This window comes from Prionailurus viverrinus, chromosome B3 (genome assembly GCF_022837055.1).
Source record: "Prionailurus viverrinus isolate Anna chromosome B3, UM_Priviv_1.0, whole genome shotgun sequence".
NCBI lineage: Eukaryota > Metazoa > Chordata > Mammalia > Carnivora > Felidae > Prionailurus > Prionailurus viverrinus.
In genome coordinates, this window is record NC_062566.1 from 51,042,791 (window position 1) to 51,057,076 (window position 14,286).

The 14,286-nt window shown below is 39.3% G+C and overlaps 1 protein-coding gene across 1 annotated transcript in view; it reads right to left on the reverse strand.

Moving 5' to 3' along the window:
* The window catches only part of SLC12A1 (solute carrier family 12 member 1), a 101,458-nt gene that overhangs the window by 30,765 nt on the left and 56,407 nt on the right, over positions 1-14,286 (reverse strand). The window contains exons 15-18 of the mRNA XM_047863020.1: positions 12,155-12,254; positions 11,261-11,372; positions 2,674-2,814; positions 50-156 (exon numbers count right to left, since the gene is read on the reverse strand). Coding sequence (XP_047718976.1) covers positions 50-156; positions 2,674-2,814; positions 11,261-11,372; positions 12,155-12,254 — 460 coding nt within the window. The remainder of the gene's footprint in view (positions 1-49; positions 157-2,673; positions 2,815-11,260; positions 11,373-12,154; positions 12,255-14,286) is intronic.

Consider the following 14,286-nt stretch of genomic DNA (forward strand, 5'->3'; position numbering starts at 1 on the left):
CTGGTTAGTGGTTTGTAAACAAGAACATGTCCTGAAAGCCATCACTTACTGTATGATTCCCACATAGTTCTCAATCTCTGTCAAGGGAGCTTTCCTCCAGTTTTTTTTATATCCGATCACCAGAGTGTTGGGTTTCATTCTTCCTAAGCCCGAGGCCTAAACAGAGGAGATAAACACATGGGCAATCCTTTCCAGACCAGGAAACTACCACTGCAAATGAAAAATAATGTCCAAAAGAGCACTGAAGTAATGTTCTGAAGATTCTGAAGATTAGATTACATTTTAGAGCATGTCCTTCATGCCCGTACCCAAGCATAAAATAGAAAGATTATTTCTAAATCATCTCAGCCATAAATGGATTTTAGATGACAGAAATGTAGCTTTTCTAAATTAGCAGTCATTTGCATTTCTTCTGACACACTCATTAAAATGGTTCAATAATTTAAAATCAAGTGAGGGTCGGCTTAACCGTTGGCATGCGTGTTGTAACTTAGTGGTTCAAAGCTCATTTCCACCTGTTTTACCCATAATGTCATTAGCAATAAAATCCATGTTTGGAAAATTCTAAGATACAAGGATCACTGAAACTCGTACTTGTATTATTTATCGAAGGGTAATGGCGCTATGTCTCTAGGACCTAAGCTTCTTACCTGATAGTATCATTAATAGCCATCTTCCATATCAGGTTTCACTCCCCCCCCCTTTAGATGACAGGATATGGCTTCCAGTTAATTAAACTTAATTTGGCAATAGTATTGAATACCTATTAATTACAAAGTGTTATGTCAGGTGCTGTAGAAGAGCAGTGAAGCATATTCTTTGGCCTTAAGGAGCTTGGAATAAGGTGAAGAAGGCAAGATACACACAAATAATTATAATTCAAGTGCACATGCAGTAGGAACTCATATGGAAGCATAAGGGAAGAAAACCTGAATTCTAGCTGTGTCTTCATGGATGGCTTCAGGGGAAAGGTGCCATTCATTCCAGATCTTGCAGGTCAGTTAGAGGTTGACAAGCATGGAAAAGAGAGCAGTGGGAGTGAAGGAAGAACACTCTGGGTCACAGGAGGAGTGAAGCCAATGACCAGAGCAGAACACATTAAAGGGGACAGTGGCGAGCAGGAGGAAGCAGGCATTGATGGAGGGTTCCTGAAATAAACTTTGCCTCCACATCTGTTGTGTTTCTCCTAGAAATGTCCAGGTGGCACGATAACTCCTTACAGCCATCATTTGGTGCTCAGCAGATACACGGCAGGATGGAGCTACACTACAGTTTGGGGATGTGGTCATTTGTACCATAACTTCTTAGAAGCAAAGAAGTCTTCATCCAAAATGGATGGTCATAATGGTCAGTGCTTCCCTTTAATACCACCCTGTCTTTCCCTTTGTACCCCACTTTTCTTTAAGGAAATTCAAGTGAACAAGCTTTCTGCATTGTCGAATGTTTTATGGTTTCTTCTGGATTAATAGAAGACTTACTTTCCAGGCCTGTGTCTTTTCTCTCCCTGCTTATTTCATGTCAGACCACCCATTCCTTATTGAAAGTTTTATTATTTCACCAATCTTCCAAGATAATTTTACCTTAAATGTGTAACCTTCCCAACATATTTCACCACAGGGCTCCTGAAAAGTAACTCACTAAAGACAATCAGCTTCTTAAAATGACACCTGTTTCCATGGTTTGGCAAATTAGTAACAGGTGAAAGGATGCTCATTGGGGGTAATAGGTCTTTCAGAAATGGCTTCTGTGTGCAGCTACTTTGCAAGAGTTCTTCAGGAATATAAGAGACAGGAATATACCAAATACTCTTAATCTCCAAAGTAGTACAGTTTATTTTTTCTCTCCTGACTGCATAAGCATCAGTGTCACCTGGACGTCATCCTGAATTTTGTCATTCCTGTAAACGGTAACTCTGAGAGCAAATACATCATTCAGTACATATAGAATCAGGGCTTTCCAACCATATTAAAGCCAGAATGATTAGAAAGCCAAGCCCTACAGTTTCTTGGGGTCTCTTGGATTGTTTGAAGAATGGTTCACCATTCTATTATGATCAGAACTGGGGAAAGACTCTGTGTACTAATTATGGAAGGGGAGAAAAAAAGGAAAGAATAAGGGAGAAAAAGATAAGAGAACCAAGGGCTTCCGTGTTGAGCCACAGAGATTATTACATTTTACTCAACATTCTGGAAATAATTTAGGAGGATAGGGAGATTTTTACGCCCAGATCACCATGCATTTATTTAGTCGAATCTAGCAGCTTGCCCTCGCACCATTCACAGAAGAAAAAAGGAGCAGAATGCCTGACTTGAGTATTGCTATATGCAGTATGAGATGCAAAAATAGTTTGAAGTTTTAATAGGATCCTGAATGTCGTCAACCATCAGAACAAATTTGCATTTCAATAAGTGTGGGGACAGAATGTATGCTGGTGGCCAAAGGCAACCTCATTTCCCATTTCCAGCATATCATCCATAGTTCATTGTAATAGAACCTCTCTGCTTTTGTTTTAGTTTTGCCTCTCCTCAGGAATTCGAAATGAGTTCCTTAACCATCTGCATTGATCTCTGATGCTGGGCTGCCTAACGGGAGCCATTCACTTTGGGAGCCTCATTAATAGCGAGTGCTAATTGTCTTTTGCCTCCGTACTCATTCCCTCAGTGTCAGCCTTACCTGAAGGAGACTTCGGACACCATCTCTGAAACAGTCTGCTGCCACTGCAGCATAAAAAGCCTTGATTTTGTTCTTGATAAGCCAGGCCTGCTTTTTTGCCATGCCGCTGTTCATCTCTTTAACACACAGCTTGCGCGGTCCCTGTACGACACGATGAAATATTGGTTAGAAGCCCTGCTATTATCCATTGCGCTGCTGTTGTTTTCTAAAGGACAAAAATAGCCAGCAATGCCCCATCGAGTTAAGAAGTGGGAAAGAGGGAAAAACACCTCACTAAACAGGGTTCACGTAGACTCAACCTTTTGGAGCAGGCCTCTGCTGCTCCCATCATTCACTTTCCACCCAGAATGTCCAGATGCATTAACACCTGTTTAATTAACTGCCTCATGCCAATGAAAGAAAGAGCTGAGGGCATCATGGCACAGGAGGAAAATACTGAAAATGCGAATGAAGAAATTCAGGATAAATACACAATGAACCTTTGACTCAATAGCAAGAGGTATGTTTAAGAACACTAAGGAAATCTCAGCTAGACCCCAATTTGAAGAAATGGGCAGAGATCTTGGCAGTCAGAACATGGTGGGTTGCCACTTTCCTTGTGTAATGTTGACCTTCCCCCATCCAACTAAATTAGGATTTCCCTCTCACTCAATGAATTTCGTGGGAACAGAAGTTCATATACCTGTGGCATAGGAAGAATACGGGAGCTTAATTATAAAATGAAACATTTTATAATTTTAAGATTTGAGCTCTGGAAATTCATTTCAACTAAAAATTTGATTCTTTTTCTCCTTCCTTACAGGTCCAAGCCAAGTCTTTTCTTTGCAAGTTTCAAATCACCCCTAAAAGTGTTTCTGATGATCTATAATGTGCCTGATAGGATATGAATCTATTTTCCTAGGAAATTCTTCCAACTCATGAACAGATTAGGTATGTTGTTGAACTGTCTTAGATCTCTTACAAGCTACCTAGGATCTTGATGAAATGCAATGTGTAGGTCTGGAATGAGGCTTAAGATTCTGCATTTCTAACAAACCCCCAGGCCATGCTTGGAGTCACAGTCTTAGAGGGTCTTTCACTAGAGAGAAAGGGCTTGGGATATATGAAAAAGATACCAGGATTTGTGGTCTGCAGAAGTGGTTTCAAATCTAAAATTGGGGGTGCCTGGGTGGCGCAGTCGGTTAAGCGTCCGACTTCAGCCAGGTCACGATCTCGCGGTCTGTGAGTTCGAGCCCTGCGTCGGGCTCTGGGCTGATGGCTCAGAGCCTGGAGCCTGTTTCCGATTCTGTGTCTCCCTCTCTCTCTGCCCCTCCCCCGTTCATGTTCTGCCTCTCTCTCTGTCCCAAAAATGAATAAACTTTGAAAAAAAAAAATTAAAAAAAAAAATCTAAAATTGGCCGTTTGGAAGAAGTTAATTATTTCTGAGCGTTGCTATAATTTTCTGAAAACAGGGATAAAACCTCTAGCCTGCAGGGTTGTTTTGAGCAGTAATGATAAAGTGCCCAGTCTGATGTCTGGAATATAGTAGGTGCTCATTCAAAGTTGGATGATTTTTATAATCTTAAATGAGTTTTCACAATCTTGTTGGAGCCCCAGACCTATTTCTACCACTGTGTTTGTTCTATGACAGAGTTTTGAATTGGGAGCCAGAGCTGGCTCTGGCACTGGCTGGCTGATACCCTGGTGTGTCATGTGCCTTTTCTTGGTGTGGGTTCTACATTTTAAAAATAAGGAAATTGTCTAGTTCATCACTGTCCAGTATGGTAGCCCTTATCCATTCACTGTTGAGCATTTGCAATGTGTCTGCTCCACACTGAGATGTGCTGAAAATGTAAAATACACACTAGATTTTGAAGCCTTAGGATGGAAAAAAAGAATGCAAAATATCTCATTAATATTTTTTATATTGTGCATATTGAAATAATAATATTTAGGATGCATTACATTAAATAAAATGTATTAAACTTAACTTTTCTTGTCTCCTTTTACTTTTTTGATGGCTGCTAGAAAATTTTAAGTTACATATTATGTTTCTATTATGCAATACTAGACAATCTTTGGTCACTTCCATTTTAATATTCTATTTGAATTGGATCAGATTCGTTATGTACTAATTTTAGTATTTTTTCTAGAACTTGCCAGCTTTTCAGAAGACTTGTCAAAAACTTTTTAAAACAGTTTGGGTGGCTTACATTAAAGTTACAAAACAAGAACCTTCAAAGATGATGGGTAAGTAAAGATACAGGGAGGACACGGGCACCTGGGTGGCTCAGTCGGTTAAGCGTCTGACTTCAGCCCAGGTCACGATCTCATGGTCTGTGAGTTCGAGCCCCGCGTCGGGCTCTGGGCTGATGGCTCAGAGCCTGGAGCCTGCTTCCGATTCTGTGTCTCCCTCTCTCTCTGACCCTCCCCTGTTCATGCTCTGTCTCTGTCTCAAAAGTAAAATAAACGTTAAAAAAAAAATTAAAAAAAAAAAAAAAGATACAGGGAGGACAGTTATTAAGCCAGAAGACCTAAACTAAAGAAAGATATGCCATTATGGATAAAATTCTGCTTAGGGTTCTAGAATGTCCATGCATTTTGAACCATTAGTTCTCTTTGGGCACTCTAGACTCCATCAGCTGCAAAGAAAGAAGAGATATTTTTTCAGGGAGGCTCAATGGTAACAGTATCCATGTGACAGAAGAACAACCAACAGCTAGAAAAGGTATTGGGCCATCAGTATATTGAGTTGTACCACAATGACTGTGCACCCCTGGGGAAAGTGGCATTGATTTAAATAAATGCAGTCTAATGTATGTCTATTATTGTTACAAAAATCCAGATTAAGCATTAATTGTGACAGAAAGATGTACTTTAATGCCTAAATTTGCCATATTGAGAAGTCATAAAAATATTTCAGACAGAATCTCTCTTTGCTAAAAGCGATTATAGTATCATTGTAGCACACTTACTAATGTGAGGCAAGGCTGCAATACAAATGTAGTAAGGAAAAATAAGCTAACAAAGAGGGAACACACACTGGAACATAATTACTCTCAACATTCAAATATGTCATAGTCACAAAAATGGATTTTGCCACTCAATTAAAATATTATAGAGATTAGCTCAGTTAGGATCCAAAATATGAATGCATAAATTAATTCAGGATTTGAACAAAGAAGCCCTAAAAGTCTTGTACGTATTATAACTTTGACATTGATTGAGAAAAGGGTAAAGAAATTCTAATTATTTAGTCTGGAGAAGTAGTTGATGGGATGCTACCTCAAATAAATGAATATTACGAAAAGAATTTGCGAATGAGTTCCAACATCATTAGGATCAAATAGAGAAATGTGGGCCAAAAGCAATGTTCTTTCCAACTTTCATTTTTCAAGACACTGAGAGTCTTACTGCTCTGTCTTTGCTTTCATTGCCGCTTTGGTTGGAAGTGTGGGAAAGAGAATTTTTCCTTTCTGATTTGGTCCATATTTCATCTCACCATGTGCCTAGTGCCCATTCTCAGGTCGTTTCATTTTTCCTGCATTGTGCCATGTCACTCTCTTATGAACGTCATGACAGAGCCTCAATGACTAAAGAATAATAGATGCATCTATAAAAATGCATCAACTTGGTGGTTGTGAACATTGAGACAAAGAGGTTGAAGATAGAAGAAAACATCAAAACTTTAGTTTCCTCTGGTTCATCTGTGCTTGAACTGCCCTCTGCTGTGCCAGAGTTAGGAGTTGGTTGTGTTCCCTGAGTTTTCTGAAGAGTGTCTTTGAATTCAAATAGAGCTTTAGGTTTTATTAAGATGTTTTCTAAATTTTAAGAAAAAAAAAAGAGAGAAAGGAAAACAGTAAGGGTGAAATTCTGTTAAAAGGGGATCTACGTAAGGAAGCTGGTCAAAAGCTATCTGTCATCTCCTTTACCATGAGAGGAGAGCAGGACAATCAAGGTTTAAGGAATGTGAAAGAGTAGGCAAACATTAATCAAAATAGATCTACATCTTGGCACACTTATGTGTAATGAGTAGAAGAATGCCAACAAACCTCAGGTAACATTGCCTTTGGAGAGGGAGAGAGCCATGTGCTAAGTGGTTTTAACAAGGACTTCAGCTTGAGCTGTGGTTTATTTCATTTTAAAAGTGAGTAGGAACATTTATGACAAAAATGTTAACAGTCATTAATTAAAAGAAGTAGGATATGGGTGTCATTTTATTTTATATAGTCTAATCATATGAAATTGCCTGTATTCAACAGTTTGGACCGACAAAAATGTAAATTTCATATGCTTCGACATAATATTTTTCTTAATGTTTCAAAATAAAAAATAGAAACAATCTAAAAAAACTTTATTTTTCAGCCACCAGAACAGCACAATGTACTTAATAAAAGATACCACCGTACACTTGAAAGTCTTTTGCAATTTTAAGACAAACAAAATTTAGAAAAGAGCTAAGTATTGCATTTGGGGGGCAATAAAGGCTTTATCTGATTTGCATTCTAAATCCCAGATCAGTTGGATCAAGTTTTCATCTTTAAAGTATATTTGTCTTTGATTTGTTTTCATAAAAATTACCCTGCCTTTCAACTAAAGCTGAGAAGTATGTGAGTGAGTGACTGTTGCGGCATGCACGATGCCTTCTCACACGATGCCTTCTCGCACGGGGAAGGTAAATGTGAGATGGCACCAACTGAGCAAGGTATACCCAGAGAACTAAGGGTACATAAACCCAAACTAAGTTATTGTAATGATTGATTTTATTATCGCTCTAACTCCTATGAATGAGGTAAGTGAGGAGACTAATTGACAAAGAAAGGCAATGTGTTTTTATGTTGGGAAAAGAGGGTAGAATTGGTGGAGATTGCAACCCCTCACTTAATACTTGCTTGTGGCTGAACCCCTGAATTAGACTACGCTTGACAATATGAGAAGATACTAGAAGGTGGAGTCCTACTCCCTCTGATCTTTCTATGGTGATAAGAATGAAGCACAGAAGAAGAAAATTACTTTTGTTCCGATTTTCTTTTCAATGTTTTATATTTTTGAGAGAGAAAGAGACAGAGACAGAACGTGAGCCGGGGAGGGACAGAGAGAGAGGGAGACACAGAATCCGAAGCAGGCTCCAGGCTCTGAGCTGTCAGCACAGAGCCCAATGCGGGGGGCTCGAACCCATGAACCGTGAGATCGTGACCCGAACCGAAGTCCAAACGCTTAACCAACTGAGCCATTCAGGTGCCCCTACTTTTGTTCAATATAAAGCCTCCTGGGATATAAGTATATCAATGATCTATCATGTGGTAATTCAAAGGAGAAGAATAGCCAGCATTTTAAGTTACCAAGCTGGATTCCTTAAAAGAGATGCCCATATTTGTCCTGATGAAGGTACCTCTGAAATCTTAAGGCTTGTAGCAAAGAAGCAAGAAGGAAAAAGAGGCTCTGGTGGATGAGTGTAAGAGTTAGTTGAATATTTGGAAGGATACAGTGGGGGCTTGGGGTTCAGCCAAAAGAATAACTCTTTCAATTCAATTCAGCAGCTTTGAGGGCTATAATGTCTAGTCCTTTAAAAATGTCTCTGTTGTAGGGGCACGTGGGTGGCTCAGTTTTGGTTAAGCGTCCAACTTCGGCTCAGGTCATGATCTCACAGTTCATGAGTTCAAGCCCGGCGTCTGGCTCTGTGCTGACAGCTCAGAGCCTGGAGCTGCTTCGAATTATGTGTCTCCCTCTCTCTCTGCACCTCCCCCAACTCACACTCTGTCTCTCTCTCTCAAAAATAAATAAACATTAAAAAATTTAAAATGTCTCTGTTGTAGAAAATGGCAGCTGGGCCACACACTTTCCATCGACCCACCAGCATCGAAATACCACTGAGCTCTGAGTCTTGCTCCTTCCTTGTAGTGTCACCACATTTCAAGTTAGCTCTTAAATAACTGGAGGCCAGCAGAGGGTTGGAGCACAAAGCCAGCTATCCTATGATTAGTTTGCAGGAATACGTATCTTACTGTTCTATCATGATCATGTTGGGTACCTAAAAAAGTCCAAAAATCCAGTGTCTGGATCTGGTTTCCTTAAGAAAGGATGCTTCCAGTTTTGTTGAAAGGGATAGATTTTTGGAATTAAATGGCAACTATGGTATACCAAAAATAATGATGATGAAAATAACAATACCAACAGTAACGACTACAATTAAGTGAGCATTTACTGTTTGACAGATGCTGAGCTGGCACTGGAAAGATCATCTGATAGAATTCTCACAATAGCTTTGTAACACAGGTGCTAATGTTGTTATTATTCTTCCCATTTTCTAAAAAAAAAAAGAGCATCGAGGCACTGTAAGACTAAATTATGTACCTAAGGGACTCACAGCTAACAGGTGGCAAAGAGTGATTCAGAACTTGACCATGTGTCTCAAAAGCCCATGAGCACCAGCTTCCCAGAGTTAAAAACTACATTGTCACCTCTCAACATTATCTTTTCTTATTTGACCTTTCCCATAGGTTGGCCTAAACACCAATAACTGTGCTTTTGGAAAAAGTTTTCTAGTGGTATGCTGACCTCCCCCCATGTCACTTTCCATCTGTTTCTTTGCAAAGATGATTGACGACTAAGTCTAGAGTTGAAAAATGCTGACAGCATCTGCAGCCCCAGGAGCTCACAGAGAGTAACTAACTGGAAAGTCATTAACTGATGCAGTAACTATTTCCTGTCCCTGAGAGAACCTCAGGACCTGGGAGCATGACTCATGGGCCTTACTCAGAGAGACCAGCACAATGATATATAATGTGGTCCAATATACCTGTCAGACAACAGGGCTATTGGAGGCACAGACAAGGATGCTTACTTCACGTGATACTCCACAATCACGCTCTTTTATTAGAGTGCAAGCAGCAAAGGGTTAATTAAAAGCAATATCTCTTGTCTCTATTAGAAGACCTTTTCTCCCTTGCCAATATAGGACTGTTCATACTCTCAGTTCATTTCTTCTGTCCTAAAGATTTTATATTGCCTGCTAAACTAAGTTTTCTCTAAACTGCTGGAGAAGAAAAACACCCCAAACTGCTTATTCCATCAAAACCAGCTCTTGTATTATATTGACCAAAATGAAATTCAGTAATCCAGGGCACAAAAGTTGATAATATGAGAGAAGGGTGCTTGATAAGATTTTTAAAAATCCTCTGGAGTCACAGTTGGTCATTACTTAACCTGTCAATCTTATGTAGTTGGTAGGGTGCCTTCTACTCCCCTTCTGGATAATTGCACTGAGTTCTATTGTCTCCGTTACTAGCATATGAGCACTTAAAGGAAGGAGAATGTGACCAACTTGCTTCATACAGCAAGTATTAGAGTACTGCCAAGTATAAAAAGATGCCTAAGTGCTGGTCATGATGATGTGCGGTAAATTTTGTCCCTGCATCATGGCACAGCTGACTGGCCCCAGAGTTACACGGCTTACTGACAGCCCTATTCCTGACAAGTACTGGAAGTTTGGGTAGTGGTACCTGATTCTATCAGCACTCCCAAGGACACAAGTCTGCTAAGGCTTTCTTCTCATGGGGTAACGCAGAGCACAGTCCGGTGGCCTGGACTGACATCCTGGTTCTGCCGCTTTCTTATCATGTGACCCTATGCAATAATTCAGTTTTCTTGCATCTCACTTTTCCAACCAATAAAACGAAAAAAGGCATTCTTTTTTCCTTCCCACCTCACTAGGCTGTTATATACCTCAAATAAGAAAAACTAGGAAAAAGCTTCAAAGAATTGATAGTTACTATAAAAATACATTGAAGGAGCTAAGAATTTTGAGTTGTGTGTATGTGTATGAGAGAGAGAGAGAGAGAGACAGAGACAGAGTTTGAGGTAGAGATGTGGGTAGAAGGTGTGAGATTGTTATGGGAACCACAAGTAGAGATAGGCTGATTTGGAGGACTTAGACTTACTATTTTATTAGAATTTTCATGCTTTCTCCTCACTTTAGAGATTGGTAATTGGTCAAGAATCATGGTTAAATTCTTAGCATCTACTTTTAATACCTCCTGGGAAAACCATCAATAAGTTATCATTAGTCTCCTACACACTTCCTAAAAAAAAGGAATCCATTCAACTCCAAATGTTTATCTAAGGCATGGGAAACTTGGTTTAATTCCCTAGATATCTGTAGTGTCATCAATTTTATCCAAATATTTAATCTAAATTCTATGTGCTGTCATTTCAGGACATTATGTCTGGTTTTCTCCTCATCAGTTAATCTATATAATAGTACTCTCTGGCTCATTCCGTGCTTTTATATTTCTGTGGACAGTTACCACCCCAAATGCCTTAATTTTATTTCTGAGCCAGTTCTCTTTTTCTTGTCTCAAAGGCCATCATTTGGAAATATTTATCACTTTTAGTTGGTCTCCCATGAAATCTGAAACACTTTTTATCTACTTATTTAAATTCAGGATCACGGCCTTTGCCAGTCCTTGCTCTATAAATCAAGGAAAAGGGCCCCTGTCCAAACTGCCTTGCCATTTTCTTATCACTGCCTGTGCGCACTTGGTTCGCCTAAAACAACACAAGGTGAGCAGGGAGGGAAAGCACCTTCCTGGGATGAAGTGGCTCTTACCACAAAGACTTCGCAGCAGATGCAAAGGCCACTGTTCTTGGTAAAGGCATGAGTAATGTCCAAGAGAGCAGGTCTTGTCATCGGTCCCCCTGTTAAGACAATGCACTGGGGCCTGGAAATGGAGAAAAGAAGATGTGAAACTGGCCGTTTCAAGAAGCCTATGAACCAGAACAACCCTGATGGAAATGGCAGGAACAGAGGGTTTGGCAAATGGGACAACTTCTTCCCTAAATAGTTCTTGGGTTTCTCATCAGAATTCTTGCATCATCCTACCTGTTCATCTTGCCATCTTTGTATTCTTAGTTCATTAGTCATGGCAAAATGTGAAGTACAAAAAAGGTGGTCTTGGGTTTACCCCTGTTTTCTTCCCTCCAGATACTACCCTATCCTAAATCCCCAATGTGACCTCTTACTCTCCAGCTGGCCTTTTCATGCTGCTTTCCTTCATCTTCCTTGCAAAGCTCATTTTTTTTCAGGTTCCATTCAAAATAAGATATAACTAATGAAGAGTTTAAAATGTTACTTTTCCTAAGAGAATTCAGTAAGCCACAAAGCCTTAAGCTGAACGAAGACAGCACCAATGATTAAGGTTTTGGGGGATTTGGGAACATCTCTCTAAAATCACACTCTTGGATCACCTCTCTATTTCTGTGCATGGAAGGTGACACCTGGCATTATGATAGTTTATAGTTGAGAGTGGGCATAGCTCAGGGTGGAAGAGAAGAAACACTCATTCATAGAGGTGTTGTCATGAAAATGAGGCAGTTTTGTAGGACTACCTATTCTGAGAATATACCCATAAAGTGTATCACTACTCTAGTGCATTTGTCTCCCATAAAGGAAAACCACTTCTAATGTAGAGCAATGCCAAGATGCCTAAGAGGTTAACTTTACCTGAAATTTTTCACATGGTCTTCCACGGTCGTTAATTCCAGGGCATTGTCTAATGCGCTCACATAAGAAAGAGCCTGTGTGGAGGAGCCCCAGTTCACATCTGTGGACAATGGAAGAATTTGGCATTAAAAGCATTGACCTTCCCTCTGTGTAAGCTGTTGCCTTCTATGATTTTCCTTGGCTATCTCATCAGTGAGGAGTGCCCAAATTAGAGAAAACACAATGTGGCATTTCCTAGAGATAGCATTGTGTCCTTTTATGAACACTTTATGAATTCTTAGAAGTGAGATCTCTCTTTCCAGCTAAGGGTCAGACTTTAAAGATTTGGCTCCAGAAATTTTGCTTGGTGAGAGAGGCTATGTGACAACCACGTTGCAAGTGGATAGACTTGGAAAAGGTTAGTCCCTAAGTAAATTCAAAAGGTCTTCATAAATTCTTGAATTGAAAAGAAAAGAGGCATTTCTGTAAACACAGATAGTGTGTAGCAATCTTTATATTTTGAATAGTAAAACTGAATAGCTCAGGGATTCTTCCTCTTGGGTATCTATAAAGAGAGTTTGGCAAGCATTTTAGTTTGATGTTTTATTTAGGGCCTGATCTTCGTAATAAGGGAGGGAAGTGCTACCATCTCCTACCTTTTTTTTTTAAATAAATTAAATATTAGATGGGGCCTCTAAACTTTATAAGAGGCAGTCCTGATGGGAATGTACAGACTTACTCCAGATGGTAGATAGAGTCATCTCCCTAGTCTTGTTTGGAAGAGGCAGGGAGATGGTGGGGAATAATTATCTGGAGGAAAAAAAAAAGACTAATATTGAGTTAGTATTGATTGCACCAGGTATTTAGCATACCTTAGGTTATTTTGTTCTTATAAAAATCCTACTAGTCAAATGGATATTTATAAGTAAAAAGTGAACCTTGAACCATTCCTCATACCAAGTGTAAAAATTAACTCCAACTGGATAATGGGCATAGATTTAAGATCTGAAACAGTAAAACTTTTAGAAGAAGCTTGTGACCTTAGATTAGGGAAAGATATCTTAGATTAGAAGCAAAAAGCCAAATCATAAAAAAAATGATAAATTAGACTTTCTAGAAATTAAGAGGGGTGCCTGGGTGGCTTAGTCGATTAAGCATCCAACTGTCATGATCTCACAGTTCATGAGTTCAAGCCCTGTGTGGGGGTCTGGGCTGACAGCTCAGAACTTGGAGTCTGCTTTGGATTCTGTATGTGCCTCTCTCTCTGCTCCTCTCCTGCTACTTATCATTCTCTCTCTCTCTCTCTAAAAAATAAACATTAAAAAAAATGAAAACAACAACAAAAAAGTAAGGTGACTTGGTTAAAAGCAGGGAATAGACTAGTCTGGAATCAGGCCTCATGCTGACAGCACAGAACGTGCTTCAGGTTCTGTCTTCCACTCTCTCCCTCTGCCCCTCCCCAGCTTGTGTTCTCTCTCTAAAATAAATAAATGTTTTTAAAAAAACAAATTAAGAATGTCTGTTCTTCAAAACAAACTGTAAGGAAAATGAAAAGGCAAGTCATAGCCTTGCAGAAAATATTTGCAAAACACGTACCACTAAAGGATTTACATCTAGAGTATATAAAGAACTCTCAGAACTGAATAATAAGAAAACAAATAGGCACAAGAAAATAAATAGGCAGAAGATTTAAACAGGCATTTGACTGAAGAAGATAGATGGATGGCAAATAAGATATTCAATATCATTAGTCATTAGGAAAATGCAAGCAAGTCATAATGATAGGACTCCACATCTATTAGAAAGTTTTATTTATTTTTTTAATCAACTGACAACGCTAAGTGCTGACAAGGATGTGGAGCATGAGGACTTTCATGCCTTGCTGGTAGGAAGAGAAGATGATATGGTTTCTGTGCAAAACCGTTTGGCAGTTTCTTATTTAAAAAAAATGTATATACACACACTACATGGTCAGAAAACCCACTCTTAGATATCCTACTCCTAGAGAAATGAAAACAGAGGTCCACATAAAGTCCTGTGTGTGCATGTTTATAACAGCTTTACATATAATCATCCCAAGCTTGAAACAACCCAAATGTTCATCAGCTGGTGGATGCAGTTCTTAAATTTTTCAGATATATTCATACAACGAA